Raw genomic sequence first — 19,622 nt, 5'->3', positions numbered from 1 at the left:
TAGAATCCACTGCACAAGCATTTCAAAGATTTAAAAACTAGATCTAAAGCATTCATACCTTGGATAATGATAGGAATCACTTTTAGCTTTTTCATTTATCACAGAAAAGAGAAAAATCAATATAATCTGCTTAGTTTGACTTCATTAAAAAAATAAAAATAAAATCACAATTCTGGATTGGAGTTGGATGTAAACAAAAAAAAGTGTGCATTTTATATCTAATTTATATACAGTAACTATAAATGAGGCCCCAGATTGAGATGATGCTCTGAGGCAGAACTGATCCTAGATATGCATTTCTATAAACAGAAGGCTTGATTAAAACAGCCTTGGAAACCATGCTAGCTTTTCCTGCCTGACCCTGGAACGTTAACAAAGAGCAAACCAGCAGCTTCAGCTGGGTTACTGCTAGCCAATATGCACAGCCAGTAAGTCAACATCTTTCAGTCAAGTCAGAGCAACAGAACAGAAGAGATACATAAATATACAGATGCCAAAAAGTCAAACGTTTTCTTTTGTTTGGTTTTAATACAAAAATCCAGAGATATCATACATCACCATCTCAGATTTCATCTTTCACATTAGAACCCAAATTAGAGAGGAAAAAAGAGGGAGAAAGGAGATTAACGGGAAAAAAAAAAAACATAAAAAGGGGGAATAAAGAAAAAGCAAAACAACAAATTCCTGGTGTTAATACTGCTACTCGCCTTGTAGCATTTTCACATCCGTCACCTTGGGCAACGGGCTCTGACTCTGACCTTTTGGAGGAGACATTTTCGTTGGCAGAGAAGAGCCCTCTTAGACAAAAGTAGGATGTAGTGGAGGCTCATTTCCACATCGACTGCTAGGGGCCCTGGGTACTTCATGCAGATAAAACCATTTGTTAACAGTGACACTTTATACAACAGGCTTATTGAACAATACAAGTCACTCTGCTGAGAGTTTCAGTCCGACCCCTTTTCAACTGCATCTAGAAATGATTAGCATCGGTAATGAGATAAGAGTTTCATTATTCCATTATGGACTAGACAGTGTCTACAGTATTGCTTAGATCTATCCAACCCTTTCAGAACTACGTAAAAAATGGTTAAGAGTAGCAGTTTATTTGGAATTGAGCACAACACACAACCTTTACAGATTTTAAATCTGTGCTATGCTGCGTTTAAAACACACAAGCTGAAGCTCCAAGGTGCTCCATAGTAACACAGATCTAGGATTACATATTCCCAAGTTTGACCTGGAACCATGAGGGAAGCACAGTCGACATCTGACCCCAAATCTGGAATTAGTGAGGCAACCTTCTCAGTACTGTGCCACCGCATAGATGAACAATCGGTAGGCCTTCTTACCACACTCCACTGTACTGCCACTTGTAGATCAATTTTTATTTTGGAGCGTAGATAACCTTTACGGCAAAATAAGGATAGAGACACCTGTGTTCACTGGATGTGCATCTCTTCAGTGTCTAATCTGGGTCTTCAGTAACTTTCTATTCAGCTTCCTACAGATCTGTCAGAGATCCAGTCAGCCAGCTTCTCATTCCCCAGTGACAGTTTTGTGTCCTCTTTTCATATAAATTAGCTTTTTAAAACGAGGGGAACACTGATCACAGTGAGGTGTGTGATGGTGCATGTATGTCAGAGCAGCACTGAGTCAAACCCGAGTGGTTGCTGTCACTGTTGTTCATCATCTCCAAGGAAACCGACGGTCTGTGTCCGTCTGTCAGTTTCTCATAACAGTTTGCCAATAACAATTGTTTATTTTCATGTTCAACGTGGTTGTCAGCACAATTAAAAAAGTAAAATGGCCGTTTTGTTATCTTCCTCTTTTTCCCCCTCTTCCCCACGAATACACACAGTCGCACACATGCACGCGCACACGCAAACACACACACACACACGCACGCACACACACACAGAGTCCTGATTTTCACCTTGTGGGAGAGAGCCAAGCCATGCCAGGTCAGACCATATTGAGCTGAGCCAAAGAACGAACACCTCTTTTCTTTCGCTTCTCGTGTCTGGCTCTACAAAAATGGCTGCCTGGTGTACCACAAGGCTCCGTGCTAGGCCCGATTCCATTTCTCATCCACTATTGCTCCGCCTGTGCTCACATCTCATTGGCCAGCTCCTCCGTCTCTGTGGAAACGTCTCCATTGGCGATCTTCGTGTTTTCCTCGTATCCGGGGGGCATGAAAGCTAACGTGTAGGGGTAAAGCTTGTGACACTCGGCGCGGTACGACTCCGCCCGCTCCTTGCAGTCGCCCAGCACGCCGCTCCGAAGACACTCCAGGACTTCTGTGCAGATCTGACAGAGGGAAGTGAAGAATGGATAAAGAAATAGGAAGTGGCAGAAGAAAAAGGGAAGCCATATTCATTTAGGGGATTTTATTTATTGAAAGTCTTTCAGCTATATTACTACAGTACCACAGTACCAAATAAATACAAATTAAGTGATATCTTATTTATGGGCTATATTTTCTGTGTTCCTTATGCAATTTACAGCCAATCAGCTAATCAGTAGAGTAATTCAGTGATGAAGTATTTCCTACTGTGGGCTCAATATACTATTACTACCACTACAATCAATCCCACCCCTTTAACTAATAGTTGTAAGCATACCTGTATGGTTCTATTGTTGAGTGGCTCCTCTAGTGCAGTGGCCAGCTCCACTGCCTTTGTTTCTGTCGATGAGTCCAGGTACGCCATCATCTTAGCAGCTGCAGGAGGGGGAGGAGAGTGACTGTGAGTTTGAGTGCGAATGTGTACATATGCATGCCTGCGGGTGTATGTGTGTGTGTGTGTCAGAGAGAGAGAGAGAGAGAGAGAAAGAGGCCTACCAGCCAGCCGGTGTGGTATGGAGTTGGAGTGCTTGGTGAGGTAGGCCTGGTTGAAGCTCTTAGCGTTGCTGTCTCCAAACAGCCTGGTGATCTCCTGCTTCAGCACCGTCCGGACCGCCTCCGGCAGCTCCTTGCTCTCCGAAACTGGATGGAGGGAAGGGCAAGGAAGAGATGGGAAGGATGCAGACAGACAGTGGCAAGGGAGGAACAGATGGGGTGAGAGCAGAGGAGCAGGGTCAGAAGGGGTAGAATGATAGAAGGAAATGTAAGACACGTAGAAATGGATGAAAGGAGTTGGCGAGAGAAGAGGAGGTGGTAGGAAAAGAGGGGAGGGGTGAAAAAATGAACAAAGAAAGCACTGTCAATAAGGTGATGATATCATCATGAAAAAAACAACAACATCTGTTGGACAAGTTGATGTCCAGCAAAAGACTTGCATCCAAAAGCTTAAAGATAAACAACGAGTTTTCCATGTAAACAACGTGGACTTGTTGACATTCAGAGTATCTTGTTAGACCCCAATGAGTATGTTGAATAAATGTATTACCTTCAAAAGACATTCGGAAAGCTACATTTTTAATGTTTACAAGGCTATAATGTTTACATTTCTCAGCTTGGAGAGGAAGCTCCCGCCCCTTCATTTGATTGACAGCCTATGTTGCAGGAATTTCAGGTAACTTACTTAACCCATCAGCACATCAATTAATTATTGAATTGCCAGCTCAATATAGGAGTGTAAAAAGAAGTCAGCTGCCCTCCCTCTCCAAACAATATTGTGTACTACGTCATCTCCATGCTCGTACATCCTTGTGCGTGTGCTTGTTGTATGCAGACCCGCTTTGCTCATTAGCGCTACTAGTGGCCAAAAACTCTGTTGGACATCTTTAATAAATACATTCCACATTCAAGTGCAACGCGTCCTTACCTCCTTTAAAGAAGCGTACTAGACACTGGTGTAGCCATGGGTCGTCTGGGTCTATGGCCAATGCTCTCTTCACTGACTGAAGCATCAACAGGTATTTCTCTGAAGAAAGACAGATACAAACAGGGGAGAGATATGGGTGACAAAGACCAAACACTGTGCTCTTATGTGAGGTCAACCAAATTTCTGTTTAAGTCTAGATGGGAACTGGACATAACTTCCTCGTGAAGAAGCAGGGGTCAAGTAACATCTGACTGTTTGTTTGCCTACCTTTCCTGAAGTAGATCTCAAAAGCCAGCAGCTGTGTGTCTATTTTGTCTTTGACCAGGTGTTTGAGAGGCATCAGGAACTTGACAGCTTCTTCCAGTGGGTTTTCTACCTGTAAACAGGGAGTGGTGGAGAGAGAAACACAAAGAATAAAAAAGGTAAATATCACCTAAACCCATCCAACTCACTGTGTCGCTCACTTCACTCTCACACTGACCTTGGCCAGTTTGTCAGGAATGAGCTCCTCCTTGGGCCCTCCGATCTCCTCGTCGTCGTCCTCCTTCTTCTTCTTCTGGTTCTTAAGCTGCTTCTCTTTCTCTGCGTTCTTCTTCTCTTCCTCTAGCTGGGCCTTCTTCTGGGCTCTCCGCTGCTTGTTCCTCAGCTTCTTCAGCTCCTTGTCCGAGAGGTTAGCTGGGGGAGAGAGAGGAAGGTGGACAACAAGAGTTTTTTCCTTTGTGCAAAAGAACGATAGCAGTGGAGACCATTTATAGTGCTCTGAAACTACATACAAAAGGATGAAGAATTGGGGATAGGATAATTAAGTGCAAATGGGAGGACAATTCGTCTCCTGCAGGTGAAATGTTGCATATTCAGACTGCACATGTGTGATGATCTTGTCTTCCCGTTCTTTTTTCCCCTTCTCCTAGTCCAATACCCCCTACATTAAATTCCCTGAAACACACATCCTCACTCCCCGCCCCTCACCAGTGTCGGCCTGCAGCTCCTTGCTGTCGTCGGTCAGCGGATTATCATGGAGGCTCAGGTAGATCTGGATGGCGGTGCGGGCGGCCTTGTAGTAGAAGGGATGCATCCGGAGCACGTCCTCCAGCTTCAGCAGGTCCACGTAGGAGCGTAGCGTCATCTTCCGCATGCAGTAGGTGTGGAAATCAAACTGGTCGTCTGTGATCTCCACAAAATGCTGACGGGAGCAAGGTGGGGAACGGAGGAGAGTGGGGAAGGAATTCAGTGCGTGTGAGAAACAGAATTTGTGTTATCTATACGCAACATATCAACAGGCCTAATATGGAGAGTAAAGAAACCCAATTTCATATCTGCTAGACACAGTTACCGAAAAGTCTGAAAGAGCTGCAAAATGTATTATGAAAGGGATAATGTTAAGCATGGCAGTCATTACTGCAAAATAAGCCCGGCCATTATTGCTTATTTTGCAGTAATGACCAGCTGTCTGTACCAATCCCACTTATTACACGGCTAATCATTTGACACAAACCATTTTATAACGGAGTGATATGACAAAATGTGAAAGTATGTATTCGCTGGTCAATCAGTATTGAGTATTCAACAAAGCCATGTAATAATAAATAATAGAAGTGGTCCTTTTCAGGGGGGCTCACCCTTTCGATCTCATGGCACTTCTTGAGAGCGTCCCCAAACTTGTTCATGCCCTTGTAGGCGAGGGCGCACTCCGTCTGGAACCACATGCACTGCATCTCATTCAGGTTCTCCACTGCCGACGCTCCCTCCTGGGGTAAGAAAAAACAAACACGCACGCATCAGTAAAGCAAAAAACAGTGACATGCTCAGTTATCCAGTTATGTCTACTACCGCAAATGTACACTAGGGGGAGATATGCACATTTTAAAGAAGAATATTGGTGTCATTTAGTGTTACAGCCCATACTGTCTGAGCCTAGTTTATATTGTCTCCAGGGCTTGTTTTTTTTTATAGTTTTTTATAGTGTAACTTTATGGTATCAAGCCTAGGTTGAAATTAACTGCTGTCCTGACTAACTAAGACGCCTCAGATAAAAAGACATGGATGTGACAATACAGTTCGTTAAGGCAACATGTTGAGGGAATATTTTCTGGAGGAGACTTCCATTTCTCCCTGTGTGTGTCAGGTGATTGACAGTAAGCAGAGCGTAACAGTATGTGCACGCCAATATGAAAACACTCAACTTGGGCACAATGATATAATGATAAAAACAAAATGACAAAAAAACAAATTAAGGCTTTGTGTTTACTGTGATGGATTATCTAGTTTGGGAAATTTTCAAGTCTGTGGAAGGAAAACAAACCATGATATCTCCATCTCCCCCCTCCAAGGAGAGGGGGCAAACTAGACGATTGGCACAAACTAAAAACACAAACACCAGTATTATCTTTTAATTTGGCACTCTTATTTACATAGTAAGAATTTCTTATTTTTTATGTTCTTTGACAGCTTACTCATCTCCGTCTCCAGGGTGTGCTCTTATATGCATAAACATAAACACCCACACAGTTAACAGTGACACACTATTTACGTTCACTACTGCAAACATACACTAGAGGTACATAAACCCGTATTTTAATTGGAAGCTCTTTTCGCAGCTCATTCATTTCAGTCTTCGGAGTGTACTTGTACGCCCCCACAGACACACAAACAAAATATTCTCACCCGTGTGAACTTGGAGCACATCTCCTCTGCCTCTTTGATCATGCCAGCCTTCAGCATGTACTTGGCACACTTGGAGTTGATGAATCTGTCAGCAGTGTCCAGAGCCTGGGCCTCGTCCATCCACTGAGCTGCCTCTCTGATGTTCCCAGCATGCTGGAGGGGGTCAATACCACACAGTCACTACACAACACAGCCATCAAGAACGCCACCAAGTTCTTCTACATGACAGTAAACGCTGGTACAAATGGATGGTGTGTATGTGTGTTACCTTGTAAATCTTGGCCTTGATAAGGAAGAGTTCAATGAGCGTGGGCGTACTCTCAATGGCTGTGTTGATGTATTCCAGGGCCAGCGTCTGTTGGCCAATCATGTCGTAATGCTGCGCCAGGAAGTACTGCACCCACAGCAACGTGGTCGGCGGCTCCTCCTTTCCGTCATCTGCAACAGCCAATCAAATTATACATCAGAGTTGCATCTTAGGGGTTATAAACAAAAGACTGCAACAGCTAATCTAAGTTCTGAGTAAATATGAGATACTTTGGCTCATGAAATTAAAAGGTGTGTATTATGCTGCGTGTGCAAAGTCACAGTTCAAAGTACATTGTTGGTCTTTTTGTTTGGGAAAGACATCAAACTCATCCAAAATATAGCATCTATGTACAGTGATTCACATCTTGATTCTTATTTACTCTCCTGATCTTGAAACCTGGATCCTCTACTCACCGTTCTGGTTGAACATTCTGCAGCCGTTTAATGAGGTTTCAAAGCCAACCACTAACTCCTCTATTATTGCCACCTGCAGAGAGAAAGGGGAGAAAGCAGGTTATCTCCGCTGCTGCATGAAGAATGAACTTGTGAATTAAGACTGCAGAAAGAACAATCATAAGCCAATTCTTGGCTTTGTTCAGATGTAGATCTGTTCAGTGTGGCTGAATCCTTCCCTTAGTTTGACCTCTATTATAGAAGCTGGATTACAAGTGAGGAGAAAGGTAGCATTGTCAATTCAGACAATTCAGTCTGACAGCGTCCCTGGTAGCAGTGTTGTCACCTTTTCTTTGTCATGGTACAGTGATTTGAGAGTGGTGAAGACAGGCGGACAGCCTTTACTGAAGTTCATCCTCAGATATCTGTCCAGACACTCCCGGAACTTCTCACCTGGAGAGAAACACAGCGAGACAGGGGAGATCAGAAACTTCGCCCTCCCTACTTCTTCAGCACAAGTCAGCAGGCTATACAGATGCTGCAGCTTCAAATGCCTGGAAAACGTGAGGTGCATCACTGGCACCCTGACTCACTCTGATGGCTTTCAGATGGATAAACTGCACTAGCATTTTTTAAAGTGTCTGATGTCATTGCAAAAAGATAGCTTTTAGTAATAGATTCCCATCACCACAAAACTCTTGCAATTACTTTGCTTTTTGATCTGCATATAAAATAAAATCCATGCATTGTTTTTCAAAGGTCAAAATGTTGTCCGTGGGATAGTTCACACAATTCAAGCTAGCTCTGCACAGGAATGATTCACTTCTCTTCTATGTTTACAGAAGTATGCAAGTAAGATCTGTGTGGCTGTGACCGGTTATTTCTCATCGCCTGACAAGTGCAATGTTCCATAAGTTTGAAATATTTTTTTCAGTGTGCCACCGTCAAAAAGGGCACTTGGGACCACATGCGTCCTGCAACTGCATTGCCCTTGTTTTGCACCCCCTCAATCCCATTTTGTGCTGATAAAAAGCGGGTCACACGTTGCACACTTTGTCTCAATATGTTGCTGCAGTAGCTGCCACTATTAGCCAGCAAAACAAAAAAAGCAATTGATGTTGTGCACTCCTCTAAAAAGTTGAACTTTTCTCAACTTCAAAAGCATCCTGCTCTGCGAAAAAGTAGCCAGTTCCTTTGACTTTCAAAAAAACAGCAAGGCAATGTCAGTTCGAAAAAAGCAGAATAGTGTGAATACAGTCTAAACCCCAAACTACTGAAGCTGAATACTAGCTACTGGCTAGTTTATTTCAACTGATGACATGAATTGAAAGGTTAACTGAAGTTCCCATTTCATGGGAAATTAGACGTATTATTGGCCGCACCAGAGAGGAAGTTGAGGGGCAGCCGGCGAGGAACCAGTCCTTTGGGATACTTCTCCCAGGCTTCCTCATAGATCTTCTGTCTCTCCTCTACGCTGCCTGAAAAAAGGACATGAATAATCAGTGGGCTGTTGACGGCTGTGGATTGTGTAATTTTAGTGGGCAAAGATGACAAAGATAGACGCTGGTATTTCTAATAAAGACAAAAATACACCAAGGATGAATCTGTCGTGATTGGCTATATAAATAGTGTTGTACCGGGTTTTAAGGCGTTCTCCAGGCCGCGGTAATAGGACCAGTTCTCTGGGTTCCTCTCCTGCAGACGATGGTAGACCTCGTTAGCCTCTTCCAGGCGCTCCAGCTTCAACAGCAACTCCCCTACAAAGACATGACATTAAAATAAAATAAAAACGTATCACCACTGTGTGATTTTGGTAGCTTAAGAGCCTGTTTAAATTCAATTGCCAAACCACAGTTCAAAATGTTAAGAAAATAAAGGAAAAAAAACATGGCTTGGTCTGTAAACCTTAGAGCATCTTAAAATTTTAAGTGAATGTCAATTGGAAACTTATTTGTGTCCCCACTGGTTTCAGTTAGCCGTGCATTCAAAAGCGTGAAATCAAGCCCATAGCCTCGAAATTCACCAGTAGAAATTGAAATACATCACTGATATAGGCAAGTATGCCTATTTTGTAAATTCTTCCTATCAAATATCAACACTACAGTCATTGAATACTTAATAAACCTGAATATGTATAAATAAAACCAAATAGAATATGAAAACAACAACATTTTTCAGAAGGTGACCATGTAGAGATGGGATCATTCTCAGCTGTTGCATGATTAGCTAGAGAAAATACAACAAAATGCTGGTATTTCAATGGTTTAAAAGCCTGTGCAGTGTGATTTAAAATGGTGCGTTGGCATGTCAGTAGAAACAAAATAGACTTGAATCTGAAAAACGTGGCGCAGATCCGAGTGACGCACGTGCGATGGAGCCGAGTGTGTGCCAGCACCATTAATTAAAACTAGAGTCCTTCTGTTCCGAGACAACGGCAACTAAAAAAACAAACATGGCTTTCTTCTGGTGCGTAGACTGCCTGTGATACTGAGCCCGGGAGAGGGATTCCCAATCGCAGCGACCCACCTCGCGTCTCCTCCACAGCCAGTTTGTCACAGATCTGCTTCTCGTAGTTGGAGAGATGCTCCAGGGCCTCCTTGTACAGGCCCGCTTCCCTCAGCACCTGGTTCTGATACAGCAGCAGCTCGCTGTACTCGTAGTCCACTTTGTCTGGAGACGTCTAGACACACGCACACCCCAGGGAAAACACAGGTACACGGGCACAAAAGAAGGAGAAGCATTAGTGCCGTTAACATTTTGTACAAGCGACGGTGATAAATGAACGGAGCCATTAGGCGGACTTCTATCTACGCTGTACAGGAAAAGCTGCACCGCACTCTTTGTGTGTGTACGTGCGTTTGCCTAATAACACCAGCTTGTCGTATTGCATAGATGGCACAAAGACAGGAAGCAGGCTGGTCTTATCAGGAGCGAGCCAGAGAGAGAGAGAGAGAGCGCTCCATTGTAGTTGTGACCAACGCACAGACACAGAGCCCGTGTTTATGACCCTGCTGAGGGCGAGGGCTAAACGGCTACACACCACGCACATTGTAAACTCAAACGAACAGCAAGTCAGACACCCACACCGTGACAGAAAGCTCAGTAGGAAATGTGAGTAATGCCATCTAACAGTGCATTGTATTGAACGGCATCTGCCATGCACAAAATACTTTATATTCACTCCCATCTGTCACATCAGTTTCTCTCATATCTTAAATATTCCCATGAAGGATAAAAAAAAAAAAGTCAAAAGTTTACTAAAGCCACAGAGAGAAATGCTAAACTGTTGTCACGTCCAACCTGCTGTGTTTTCCTGAACTCCTCGATGATCTTGGCGGCCATTTCGTAGTCCTCCAGGAGGTGGTAGGCGATGGCGTAGCCGATCCAGGAGGCTCGCTGGGCCGGGCGCAGCTGCAGCAGCTGGTACCGCGTCTCCTTTAGGGAAAAATGAGTGAAGGCAGGTCAGTTTAGCCATGAGCTTAGCATCAGAACGCATAGGGTGAAGTGGGATTAAGCTTAAGCATATGTCCCTTGTATTCTAATTCTGCCATATGAGGCCCAGGAGGTTAAAATGTCATCTACGGCTGATGGGGAGTGAAAAAGATAAAGTAGGAGGATTGAAGGAATGATTTTGCTGACTCATGGTATAGATGTTAAGCTGTTTCTCCTGTCTGGCACCGAGAGTGAGAAAAAAAAAAAAAAAAACCCCGTCCATACATATCATACTCGCTCTTATTTAGTCTCGCTCGCTATTTCCTCTCCCTCATCCACACTTCTAATCCTCCCAGCCAGACTTTCATCTTGCCATTTCATACTTCTCACTAAATCAGCATCTAAATCCAAGGCTGTGTCCCAGGAGAGATGTTCTACATTGTGGAGGCTGTAACTGTAACCTGATATCTGCTTGCCAATACGCTCCGTTCTCTCCAAATCAGTGCCACATACTGCACCTCGGACTAGGGAGGGTTCTTCCTTTCTGGATTGTTCTTCCCCCTGCAAGTAATTCGGGTTTGTTTGGTTCTTGCATTTTAAAAAACAAAAGTCCCGAAGCTTCCACAGTGTTTTTTCCCCCACCAGGGTGCTGGGCTGCACCTCTACTGTTCCTGGCAAAGGGTGAGCTGCTTAACACACTACTTTCAGTCACACTCTCCCTCTTCATCTCCCATCTACTGCAACCTTCATCATCATCCTCTCCCCTCACCCTTTATCCCTCTCGTCTCTCCTCCATCTACATCCTCCCTTCTTATTTTTCCCAGCATACTGAGCTGGATCATACCCTTCATCTGTCTCTTCTCTTCTTCCTTCCCCATCTTCCCTCTAGACAAGCACAGGTCATCCAAATATTGCAGGGTAGAGATGCCAGTCTTTCTCTATGTCTGTCAACATTACTAAGTCATTGACTGCAGACACTGCAAAATCACAAAAGAGATTCAGGGATGATCTCAAAGGTTTGTGGTATGGACGGGAATGAAGGACCCAGGTTTCGGACCCTGTACTACTGACCTCCCTGTGGGATGCGGCAATCGAAAAGTTTTGCTGTGGGGATTAAGCAGCTCATAAATATTATTTAACCAGCTAGAACCCATCCACTGCCCCTCTGTCCGTCCTCACCCTGTAGCCCTCCAGGTCTCTCATCTGGATCTGCAGCAGGGAAAGGTCCCGGAGGATCTGCAGGTTGTCCTTGTCCCACTTCAGAGCATTGCGGTAACACTTGATGGCCTCGTCGTACTTCTTATCCGAGCGCTGCAGCAGGCCGTATACGTGCCAGCCTGGGATGGCCAGGGAGTTAAGGAACACGAACACACACACACACACACAGATCCTCCATACAATCTGATGTTATCAAACTAAAAGTAAAAGCTGTACAGAAGTGCACAGAGACAGTGTAGTGACTGGGACACCTGCCTGCCAAGAATTGATAAGATTTTACTGAAGTTGAATCCTTAAAAAATCCTCTTAAATTACCTGATTTCCTAATGATTCTGCTGCCAATCCCAAATTAGAATGAATAAAATATAAACTTTTCATACCATACTGTTTATAAACAGTATGGTAATAATATAATCATAATATCCACAACTCCAAAACAGACAACTGTACACTGCTGTGTGTGTGTGAGTGACGTAGTGAGCTCTGGGAGGAGTGTGTGCGTTCAGTCCAGTTCTCACGGTACAGGAATAGTTGCCCTGTACCTGAAGCGTATAGCACTAGCCTAGTTTGTCCTCCTTACTTAAACACACACACACCCCCCCCGGAGCTCACCACATTACTACCTTACAATCACTCACGCACACACAGCATTTAACTATTAATTTAAAATTGAGCATTTTGTTCTATTTTAAAATAAACTAGGTATCGATACAGCAAACGCGTTTCAATCTGATATTACAGTGGAATCAGGTCTTGGTTTCGTAACCACCTGGTGGCCTGGGATCGAATCCCACTAGAACGGTGTCTCTCCTGTGTCTCCCCCATCCCGTGTTCCCCTCAGCTTTCCTATCGTCTCAATGCAGGAAAAAAAAAATACACATATCAGCATATATTCCTCAAAATACATGCTACATAAACACACAGGTTTTCAAAACACACTCAAGATAAAGGAATGACTAGTGAAGCTAAAAAAAGATAGCTGTGTGTTGTCTGCACAGAGCTGTGTTGACTTTAGGCAGGACCTGAGCTGAGATAGCACTTATCTGCTGGAAATGTCTGCACAGATTTCACTGTTGCCTGTGCATTTGTGAGAAAGCGAGAGAGAGAGAGAAAAAAAGAGAAAGCGGGGGGGGGGGGGGGAGAGAGAGAGAGAGAGAGAGAGAGAGAGAGAGAGAGAGAGAGAGAGAGAGAGAGAGAGAGAGAGAGAGAGAGAGAGAGAGAGAGAGAGGGTGTGCTGGCTGTATACCACAGAGACAAGCGCTCTTCTACACAATGTCAAAGGGGTAAGAGTGTGTGTTTGTTTGGGTGTATGTTGATGCCACAGGGCCTCTGGATCCCATACAAACCAAACACAGAGGCTGAAAGTGAGTAAGTGAGACAGCTTAACCCACTGCATGTCTCCTTCACACACACACACACACACACAGACTACATAAGCGTGTAAGGATACAGACGTGGCTCTTGAGGTCGTTGCGCAGGCCTCTCCTCACCAGGTCGTAGGCCTCCTCCTTCTTCCCCAGACAGTTCAGGGTTAAGCCCTTCATCGCCAGGGTCTCTGGAGGGAGGAAGAAGAGGGTACAGTAGAGAATGAGGGATACAGACACCTTTTCATTCAATGCATCCATATTCCAAGCATCCTCGCCTCTGCTCCTTACCTCCGTGCTCTGCGAACTTGGGGTTGGACAGGATCTGTTTGCAGAACTTGAGTCCGTTTCTGTACTGTTTGTGCTCGTAACATCGCTGTCAAGAGGAAGAAGGGATAAAAAAAAAAAATCACATTAGGCCGACACTTGCTGGCAGCCATAACAGCCTGGGAGGAAGGACAAGGAAGAGACAGAGTCATGATGGACAGACCAGAGTCAAACAGTAGTTGTACATAATTCATAATGTTTGAGGACTAGATGGGTGGAGGTTACCACATCAGAACAATTCAGTGTCAGGAAGTTGTCAATTGCATAAGAGAACTAACATGACTTCGAAAGAATGTTGTTGTTTTTGTCTGACCTTTCTTGCAGTTACTGTATTGTCGAAAGTCGAGGTCTCATAATTTAGGATATAACACACATGCAGTCAATTTATGCGCATGTAGTCAGATCACCACCATCTTTTAAATCGCTTCTCAAAGCATACTTGACAGGGAAGCGTTTTCATAATGTTCTTTCATGTCCTGTTTTATCCCCATCATGCAAAGCGCAATATAGCCTATATTTTAATACGTTTGTTGTTATAATTATCATTAATCATATCCTACTATACTTATAAAAGCATCTTTCCATACAGGATCATAAAAGAGCACTTCTGATCTCATGGCTTTTTTGTATGTGTCCCACTCCAAGTTCTGACTAGCTGTGATGAAATTGTCTACTGTTCTCTCTCCTATGAAGAGTGGGCCTGAGCCTGTCCGACTGGGCCTGAGCCTGTCCGACTCACAACCAGCATCTCCACTTAGCAGTATCAAACTGATGTCTGTTTCATGAGGTAAACGGGTGAATAATGACAATGAAAAATTCAATTATCTGTCATTTCTTTCACCATTTTTTCTAAATCTTGGTTTAAGGTTAACAAAATAAATGCTGGGGGCATTCTGGTGGCTCAGTGGTCTAAGGCGCATACTATGTAAACGTGACGTCCTGGTTTCAAATCCGACCCGGGACCTTTGCCGCATGTCATCCCCCTCCTCTCTCCTATTCTTTCCTGTCTGTCTCTACTTTCAACTGTCAAACAAAAAGGCGAAAATGTCCAAAAAATAATAAAAAATAAAAAAGGAAACTAAATGCTGATTTAAAGTGCAAGAGACATGCTTTGGTATTTTCAAAATCAATGTTCTTTGGCCAGCTGCCTGATCGATGAAACAAAATGCTATGAGGACAACTATGACAACTATGAGGAACTGCAAGCGGCAGCAGCTGGAAGCAGAATTCCAGCCATAGCTAGACTGGTATGTGATAGTATTGTACATACAGCATGTACCGTACACATGTATCGCTCTAGGCCATCAGCTTTTGGCACAATAACCGATAGTCATTTTTATGATTTTAACATTTACTGCACATTTGACTTTTGAGAAGAAAGATCATGAAAAATCCCAGTATACAGGCGTTTCACAATTGTGGTCACAAACTCAGTCTAGAGTGGGTATGTAATGATGAGCTATCTTAACAAACAACAGTTGTTGCTGGCTGGCAATTGTCAGCCAATTGCCAGCCAGCATTTCATACATAGATACTTTTCTTCCACTATCCATTACATTAATCAAACTTATGCCCAAAACCCCTGAGCTCCAGGGCCATTTTATGCAGACTTCACTACGACACCCAAAGTATTACCTTCCCTCCCCAAAAATTACCAGCTCTTTGCCCCAGAGTTATATTTAGGTACGCTGTTGCACAATCCCCACCATTCTCTTCACTCCGTTTAAGCTGATCACTGACTGCCAGGGGAGATATTGTGTGTGTGTGTGTGTGTCAAAGAGAGACAGAGATAGGGGAAAGGTTAGCTGGCAGATGGCATTTCGTCTGCCTGCTGCGAACGTCACTAATGGCAATAAAAAGATGACGTCAACTTACCATACGGATGCCAAGGTCGGTTATGAAATTACAAGTAAAACACTGTCGAACTAAGCGGGGGGATTAAGCCATTAGCCGACTTGGGACAAGAGGACAGAAGAAACAGGCCTATCTCCTTTCAGTGGGTGTCAGCTGGACTGTGCTGGCTTAATCTCTCATCCATTAGCCTTATGTAGTTGAGCCTACTGTATATCATGAAGGACAGTGTGAGCCAAAATTGTGTGTACCGGACCGGCGCAAGTCAGCTGCATAAGTGTGTAAAGACCATCTGGCCAAGGGTGCAGGGGGCTAATAGGGCGCAATTTGGACACGCATATCACACACATCTACAGCCACACACACACACACACAGCCACTGTACTCACATCAATGCCACAACCTTGTCACCATGTAGTCAAACCCAGAGCATCTGATTAATTGACACCAATTTCCCTCCACACGCAGAGACAAAACTGTACTACCAGGATCTATGACGAGCTGCAGAACAGCACATTGACGGAGCGAACTGCATCTTTGAACAGAGCTCACTGTCAAACCGTTACAGAAAAACTTGTTATCCACTTAAGCTTTGAAAATGTTCAGCCCCAACTCGGTGCTCCGTATTCTCTGCTTCGTTCCAGATGCTACATTAAGACTGCCAAGAGTCGGCTCTCACTTGGCGTCGCCGAGGCCTTTAATAATACCTCTCTGTCCCTTTTATCAGAAAAACTAGGCCCCTGCCTTGTGCTCAAACATGCAGAACCTTTGAACTTAAAAAAAAAAAAATCAGAGAACATGCACAGAAGTTCAACTAGATTTGAAGGTATGCTTTGGATTTTAAAAGATTTTGTGGGGAATTTTTGCATTGTTGGGTTAGGGTTAGTAAGGGAAGAGGTGAGAAAGGGAAAGGACGACATGTTACATGAGCCAGACTCAAATTCATGACATTATGAGTAGATGGTATGAGGCTAAATTTGCTGAGTCAGTGAACAGCCCACTATTAAAAAACACATTTGTATTCATTAATATTATAGAAAACTGTCTGCATGTCCTCACGTTTTATGTATTTATGACCGTCTTTAATTTGCACAGCAGCAACAGCAACGTACGCATTTCAGCCCTTGGCCTTCCTCAGTGTTTAGCCTAACCGCTGGGCAAATTAAATACACTCATAAATACATAGGCTACTATGTGAGTGCAGACATTTTTCTATAGTTTATGTTTTTGAGTCGGCGTATGATGAAGTTTAATATTTGAGTCGAGCATGCCTATTCTCTCTATTTATTAATTAATATTAAGATAAATTATGCTGAGAATGCATTAGGCCTCCACTAATCCATGCTAGACTGAAGAGGTCATCAGGGTCTGAAATTAACACCCGCCAAGCGCCAAATGCTAGTAAAATTCATCTTTTTGAGACAATAACACTGGAATGACTCGGTTATATACAGTCTTTGGTCTTTGCCTGCTCTCAAACTTTGAAACAAGGCTTCAAAATACTTTCTGATCATTTGAACTCTGATGCAGTTCATAATGAATTACAAACTTGATCCACTATTTAAGCGAGCGAGCAATTTTATATTAACACAAAGCCTGATTCTATACACTAAATGGCACTGAAAATAGGTAGGGCCTAGTCTAGTCTAGTCTAGACTTGTTTATGTATATAGCCCTTTATCACAAGCAAGGGGTACAAGCATTATCACAATAGGGTGACATATTTCTATTCAAAATATATATTAATTTTGTCCGGTAAAAAGTATTGTTGGCAGGTAAATTATTTTAGTTCACTGGCTCTTGGCAGATGAGCCAAAAAGCTGATTTCAGGCACTGGTGGTAACAAACAGTAGCTCCCTCATGTGGCCACACACACGTTTCCATCAGTTCTGCCCTCTTTACATTCAACACAGTTTGACATGAGGCACAAGTGATAAGTGATGAGAGAGTGCCCTGTCGGCAATGTCTACCCCAAGTGTCAATTCAAAGAGCCACACATGCATGATGCAAGTGCAAACACGCCCATAGGCGCATACACACTTAATGTAAACTTAGTAACCTCATCACCACTAGCTGTGCTTATCCAGCATGTTCTACACCTCACCCAAAATAACTTGGCCCCCGGAGTTAGAGAGAGAGGGTTGCACGAATCACTCTGACAGAGTTGCAGCTTTCAGCTACAGGGCTCGCTGGGGGGAAACCGCAAGAGCAATCCACGTTTGCTCAGAAGCACTGAATGTCAACAAAATCCGATCTATTTTCCTTCTTAGGAGCACTACAGTTGGAAATGTCAGGCGCTGACGGAGCAGAATGACCAGGCAGACCTAGGTCAAACAGTATTTGCAAACAATTCCTTTTTGTTTTATCCTGCATGGAGCACCAGGTCAGTTTGGTTTAACGCATCAGGGCAAGTCAGACTGTGTCATGTCACTGAAGTATTGTAAATTACCCTTAATGTTCCTGTGATGGTCTAAATGTTCTGGTACTCATCAGGTTGTCCTATGCAGAAAAAGCCACCCATAAGGCACCTTAACAGCCCTAAACAAACCATTATATGTTTTCAAATACTGTTAGACTGAGGTCTGTTTTACCCCACTGACCTTCTCCTCCAGCTGATGTGTTAAGGAGGAGGTGTTTAGAGGAAGAGAGATCAAACGTTTGAAATGCAACTGGGGACTCTGCATGATGCTAGGCTGTGTGTGTTTCAAACCGATTTTCCATTAAGTCTAGGTCAGACTACAAGACCGTTCAAGTCTTGCCCGACACTTAATTTGTTATTGCATACTTATGTGAATTGATTCAGGCACGTTGCCATTTAATACAATTTTACGAGACTTATTCATCCATAGAAAACTGTACAGCGGCTAGAGGCTCCAGTCTTAAGCCCGTTCACACTACAGGATAATCTGCACTGACTGTTGAGCCCGAGCGCCCCTCCTCTGCCCCGACTAGCCCAGGTTCAAATCAGCGTTAAAAATCGCCTAGTGTGACCTAGGCTTTAGGCACAAGGTCACCACTGCTTTGAATACTACAAGCCTGAACAAGTTAAAACAAAATCATGCTGCTTTGCCAACTTCCTACTGTAAAGGTTAGACCAGCAGGAAAGAAGGAAACAGGCTTCAGGGGAAAAGGGGGAAAGTAAAACGAACCTCATCCAACTCCACTGCCAATCGGAAGCTGGAGACCTGCCAACTAATAATAATGCACTTAGGCATCCAGTTTGGGAAAGCAAAAATAAAGAGGGGTGTGGTCCACTCCTGACTACAGCCAGAAAGAAAGCTTTTTCAAATCTCATATACATCATGTCACTATTGCAGAGGGGTTTATAATGGTCATGGCATTCTGGCTTTACCTTTTCCTATTTACTGTATACTGCATCAACTTACAACAAACTCAAAAGCTTTCAGACTTCTTCAACTTGACTGGAACCAAGACCTGAAGGTCAATTCACAGAGCTTATCAGAGACAAGTGTTTAACTACAATGCCCACTGAGACGCCCTCCATTTAGCTCTGCACACTTATGACTACAATCCTGATTTTTGTGCTAGATACCCTGATCAAAATTATTAGTCACTAAATTATTTTATTGTACTTTATGCATCCATCTTGCAGTGGGTGTTCTCAAGGAAATTAAACAAATTAGATATTTTAATATTGCTGAATTCTATGATGATTAAGTGTGACAGCTAAAAATCATAATATGCAATTATACACAATTAACTGTGCAGCCTAACACCCGTTCTAAGACACTCAGTACTCCTCTGAGATGCACTGTGAAAACAGGCCCTGAATTTTTCCAAGATCAGGTGCAGGGCACATATCTGTTTTTCCTACCAGACGTTGAATGTCAGCTCTCAGCCAATATGCTGATAAACATCAACTAACTCCCTCCAGAGCTCTGGTCTTTCAAAAACAATGATGTTTATCTAAACCAGTGTGTGACGTACAATCCTGATGAATGCCTAGGGTACACAGTTCCTGGAAAGCATTTAGATGCTCATGCGGAGATGTTTAGCAACACAGCCAACACACACAGCCAGTAATCTCCCAGCATGCCAGAAGAGGAGGATTGTTAAACCTGTAGACAATTTTGCAGGCAAAATAAACCCAGTCCTGAACATATCCAGTGAAAATGAGAGATAGTCTTGACCTAGGCTTAATCCAAGCCCGTCAAACCATTTCACTGACGAACATAAAACTGTATGTCAGATAGCAAATAACTAGTGGGGCTGCACAAAGATTAAACATGGAAGTGAGGGATGGATGGGTGGGTAGCTAGCTGCTACAGCACAGCAGGCC

The 19,622-nt window shown here is 43.5% G+C and overlaps 1 protein-coding gene across 1 annotated transcript in view; it reads right to left on the bottom strand.

The window, feature by feature from the left end:
- Nucleotides 1-523: 523 nt before the first annotated feature.
- Nucleotides 524-19,622, bottom strand: part of LOC139642608 (N-alpha-acetyltransferase 15, NatA auxiliary subunit) — a 20,093-nt gene continuing 994 nt past the window's right edge. The window contains exons 2-20 of the mRNA XM_071517523.1: nt 13,436-13,520; nt 13,231-13,335; nt 11,742-11,899; nt 10,431-10,565; nt 9,657-9,810; nt 8,768-8,887; nt 8,513-8,608; nt 7,477-7,583; nt 7,152-7,224; nt 6,697-6,866; nt 6,429-6,581; nt 5,384-5,512; nt 4,734-4,947; nt 4,246-4,439; nt 4,032-4,140; nt 3,765-3,863; nt 2,840-2,983; nt 2,622-2,719; nt 524-2,307 (exon numbers count right to left, since the gene is read on the bottom strand). Coding sequence (XP_071373624.1) covers nt 2,110-2,307; nt 2,622-2,719; nt 2,840-2,983; nt 3,765-3,863; nt 4,032-4,140; nt 4,246-4,439; nt 4,734-4,947; nt 5,384-5,512; nt 6,429-6,581; nt 6,697-6,866; nt 7,152-7,224; nt 7,477-7,583; nt 8,513-8,608; nt 8,768-8,887; nt 9,657-9,810; nt 10,431-10,565; nt 11,742-11,899; nt 13,231-13,335; nt 13,436-13,520 — 2,541 coding nt within the window. The 3' untranslated portion in view covers nt 524-2,109. The remainder of the gene's footprint in view (nt 2,308-2,621; nt 2,720-2,839; nt 2,984-3,764; nt 3,864-4,031; nt 4,141-4,245; nt 4,440-4,733; nt 4,948-5,383; nt 5,513-6,428; nt 6,582-6,696; nt 6,867-7,151; nt 7,225-7,476; nt 7,584-8,512; nt 8,609-8,767; nt 8,888-9,656; nt 9,811-10,430; nt 10,566-11,741; nt 11,900-13,230; nt 13,336-13,435; nt 13,521-19,622) is intronic.

This window comes from Centroberyx affinis, unplaced genomic scaffold, assembly GCF_046629955.1.
Source record: "Centroberyx affinis isolate AG114_WGS23_722 - 3 ecotype Tasmania unplaced genomic scaffold, CSIRO-AGI_Caff_v1 ptg000501l_1, whole genome shotgun sequence".
Lineage (NCBI taxonomy): Eukaryota > Metazoa > Chordata > Actinopteri > Beryciformes > Berycidae > Centroberyx > Centroberyx affinis.
This window is presented reverse-complemented; position numbering and strand designations above follow the sequence as displayed.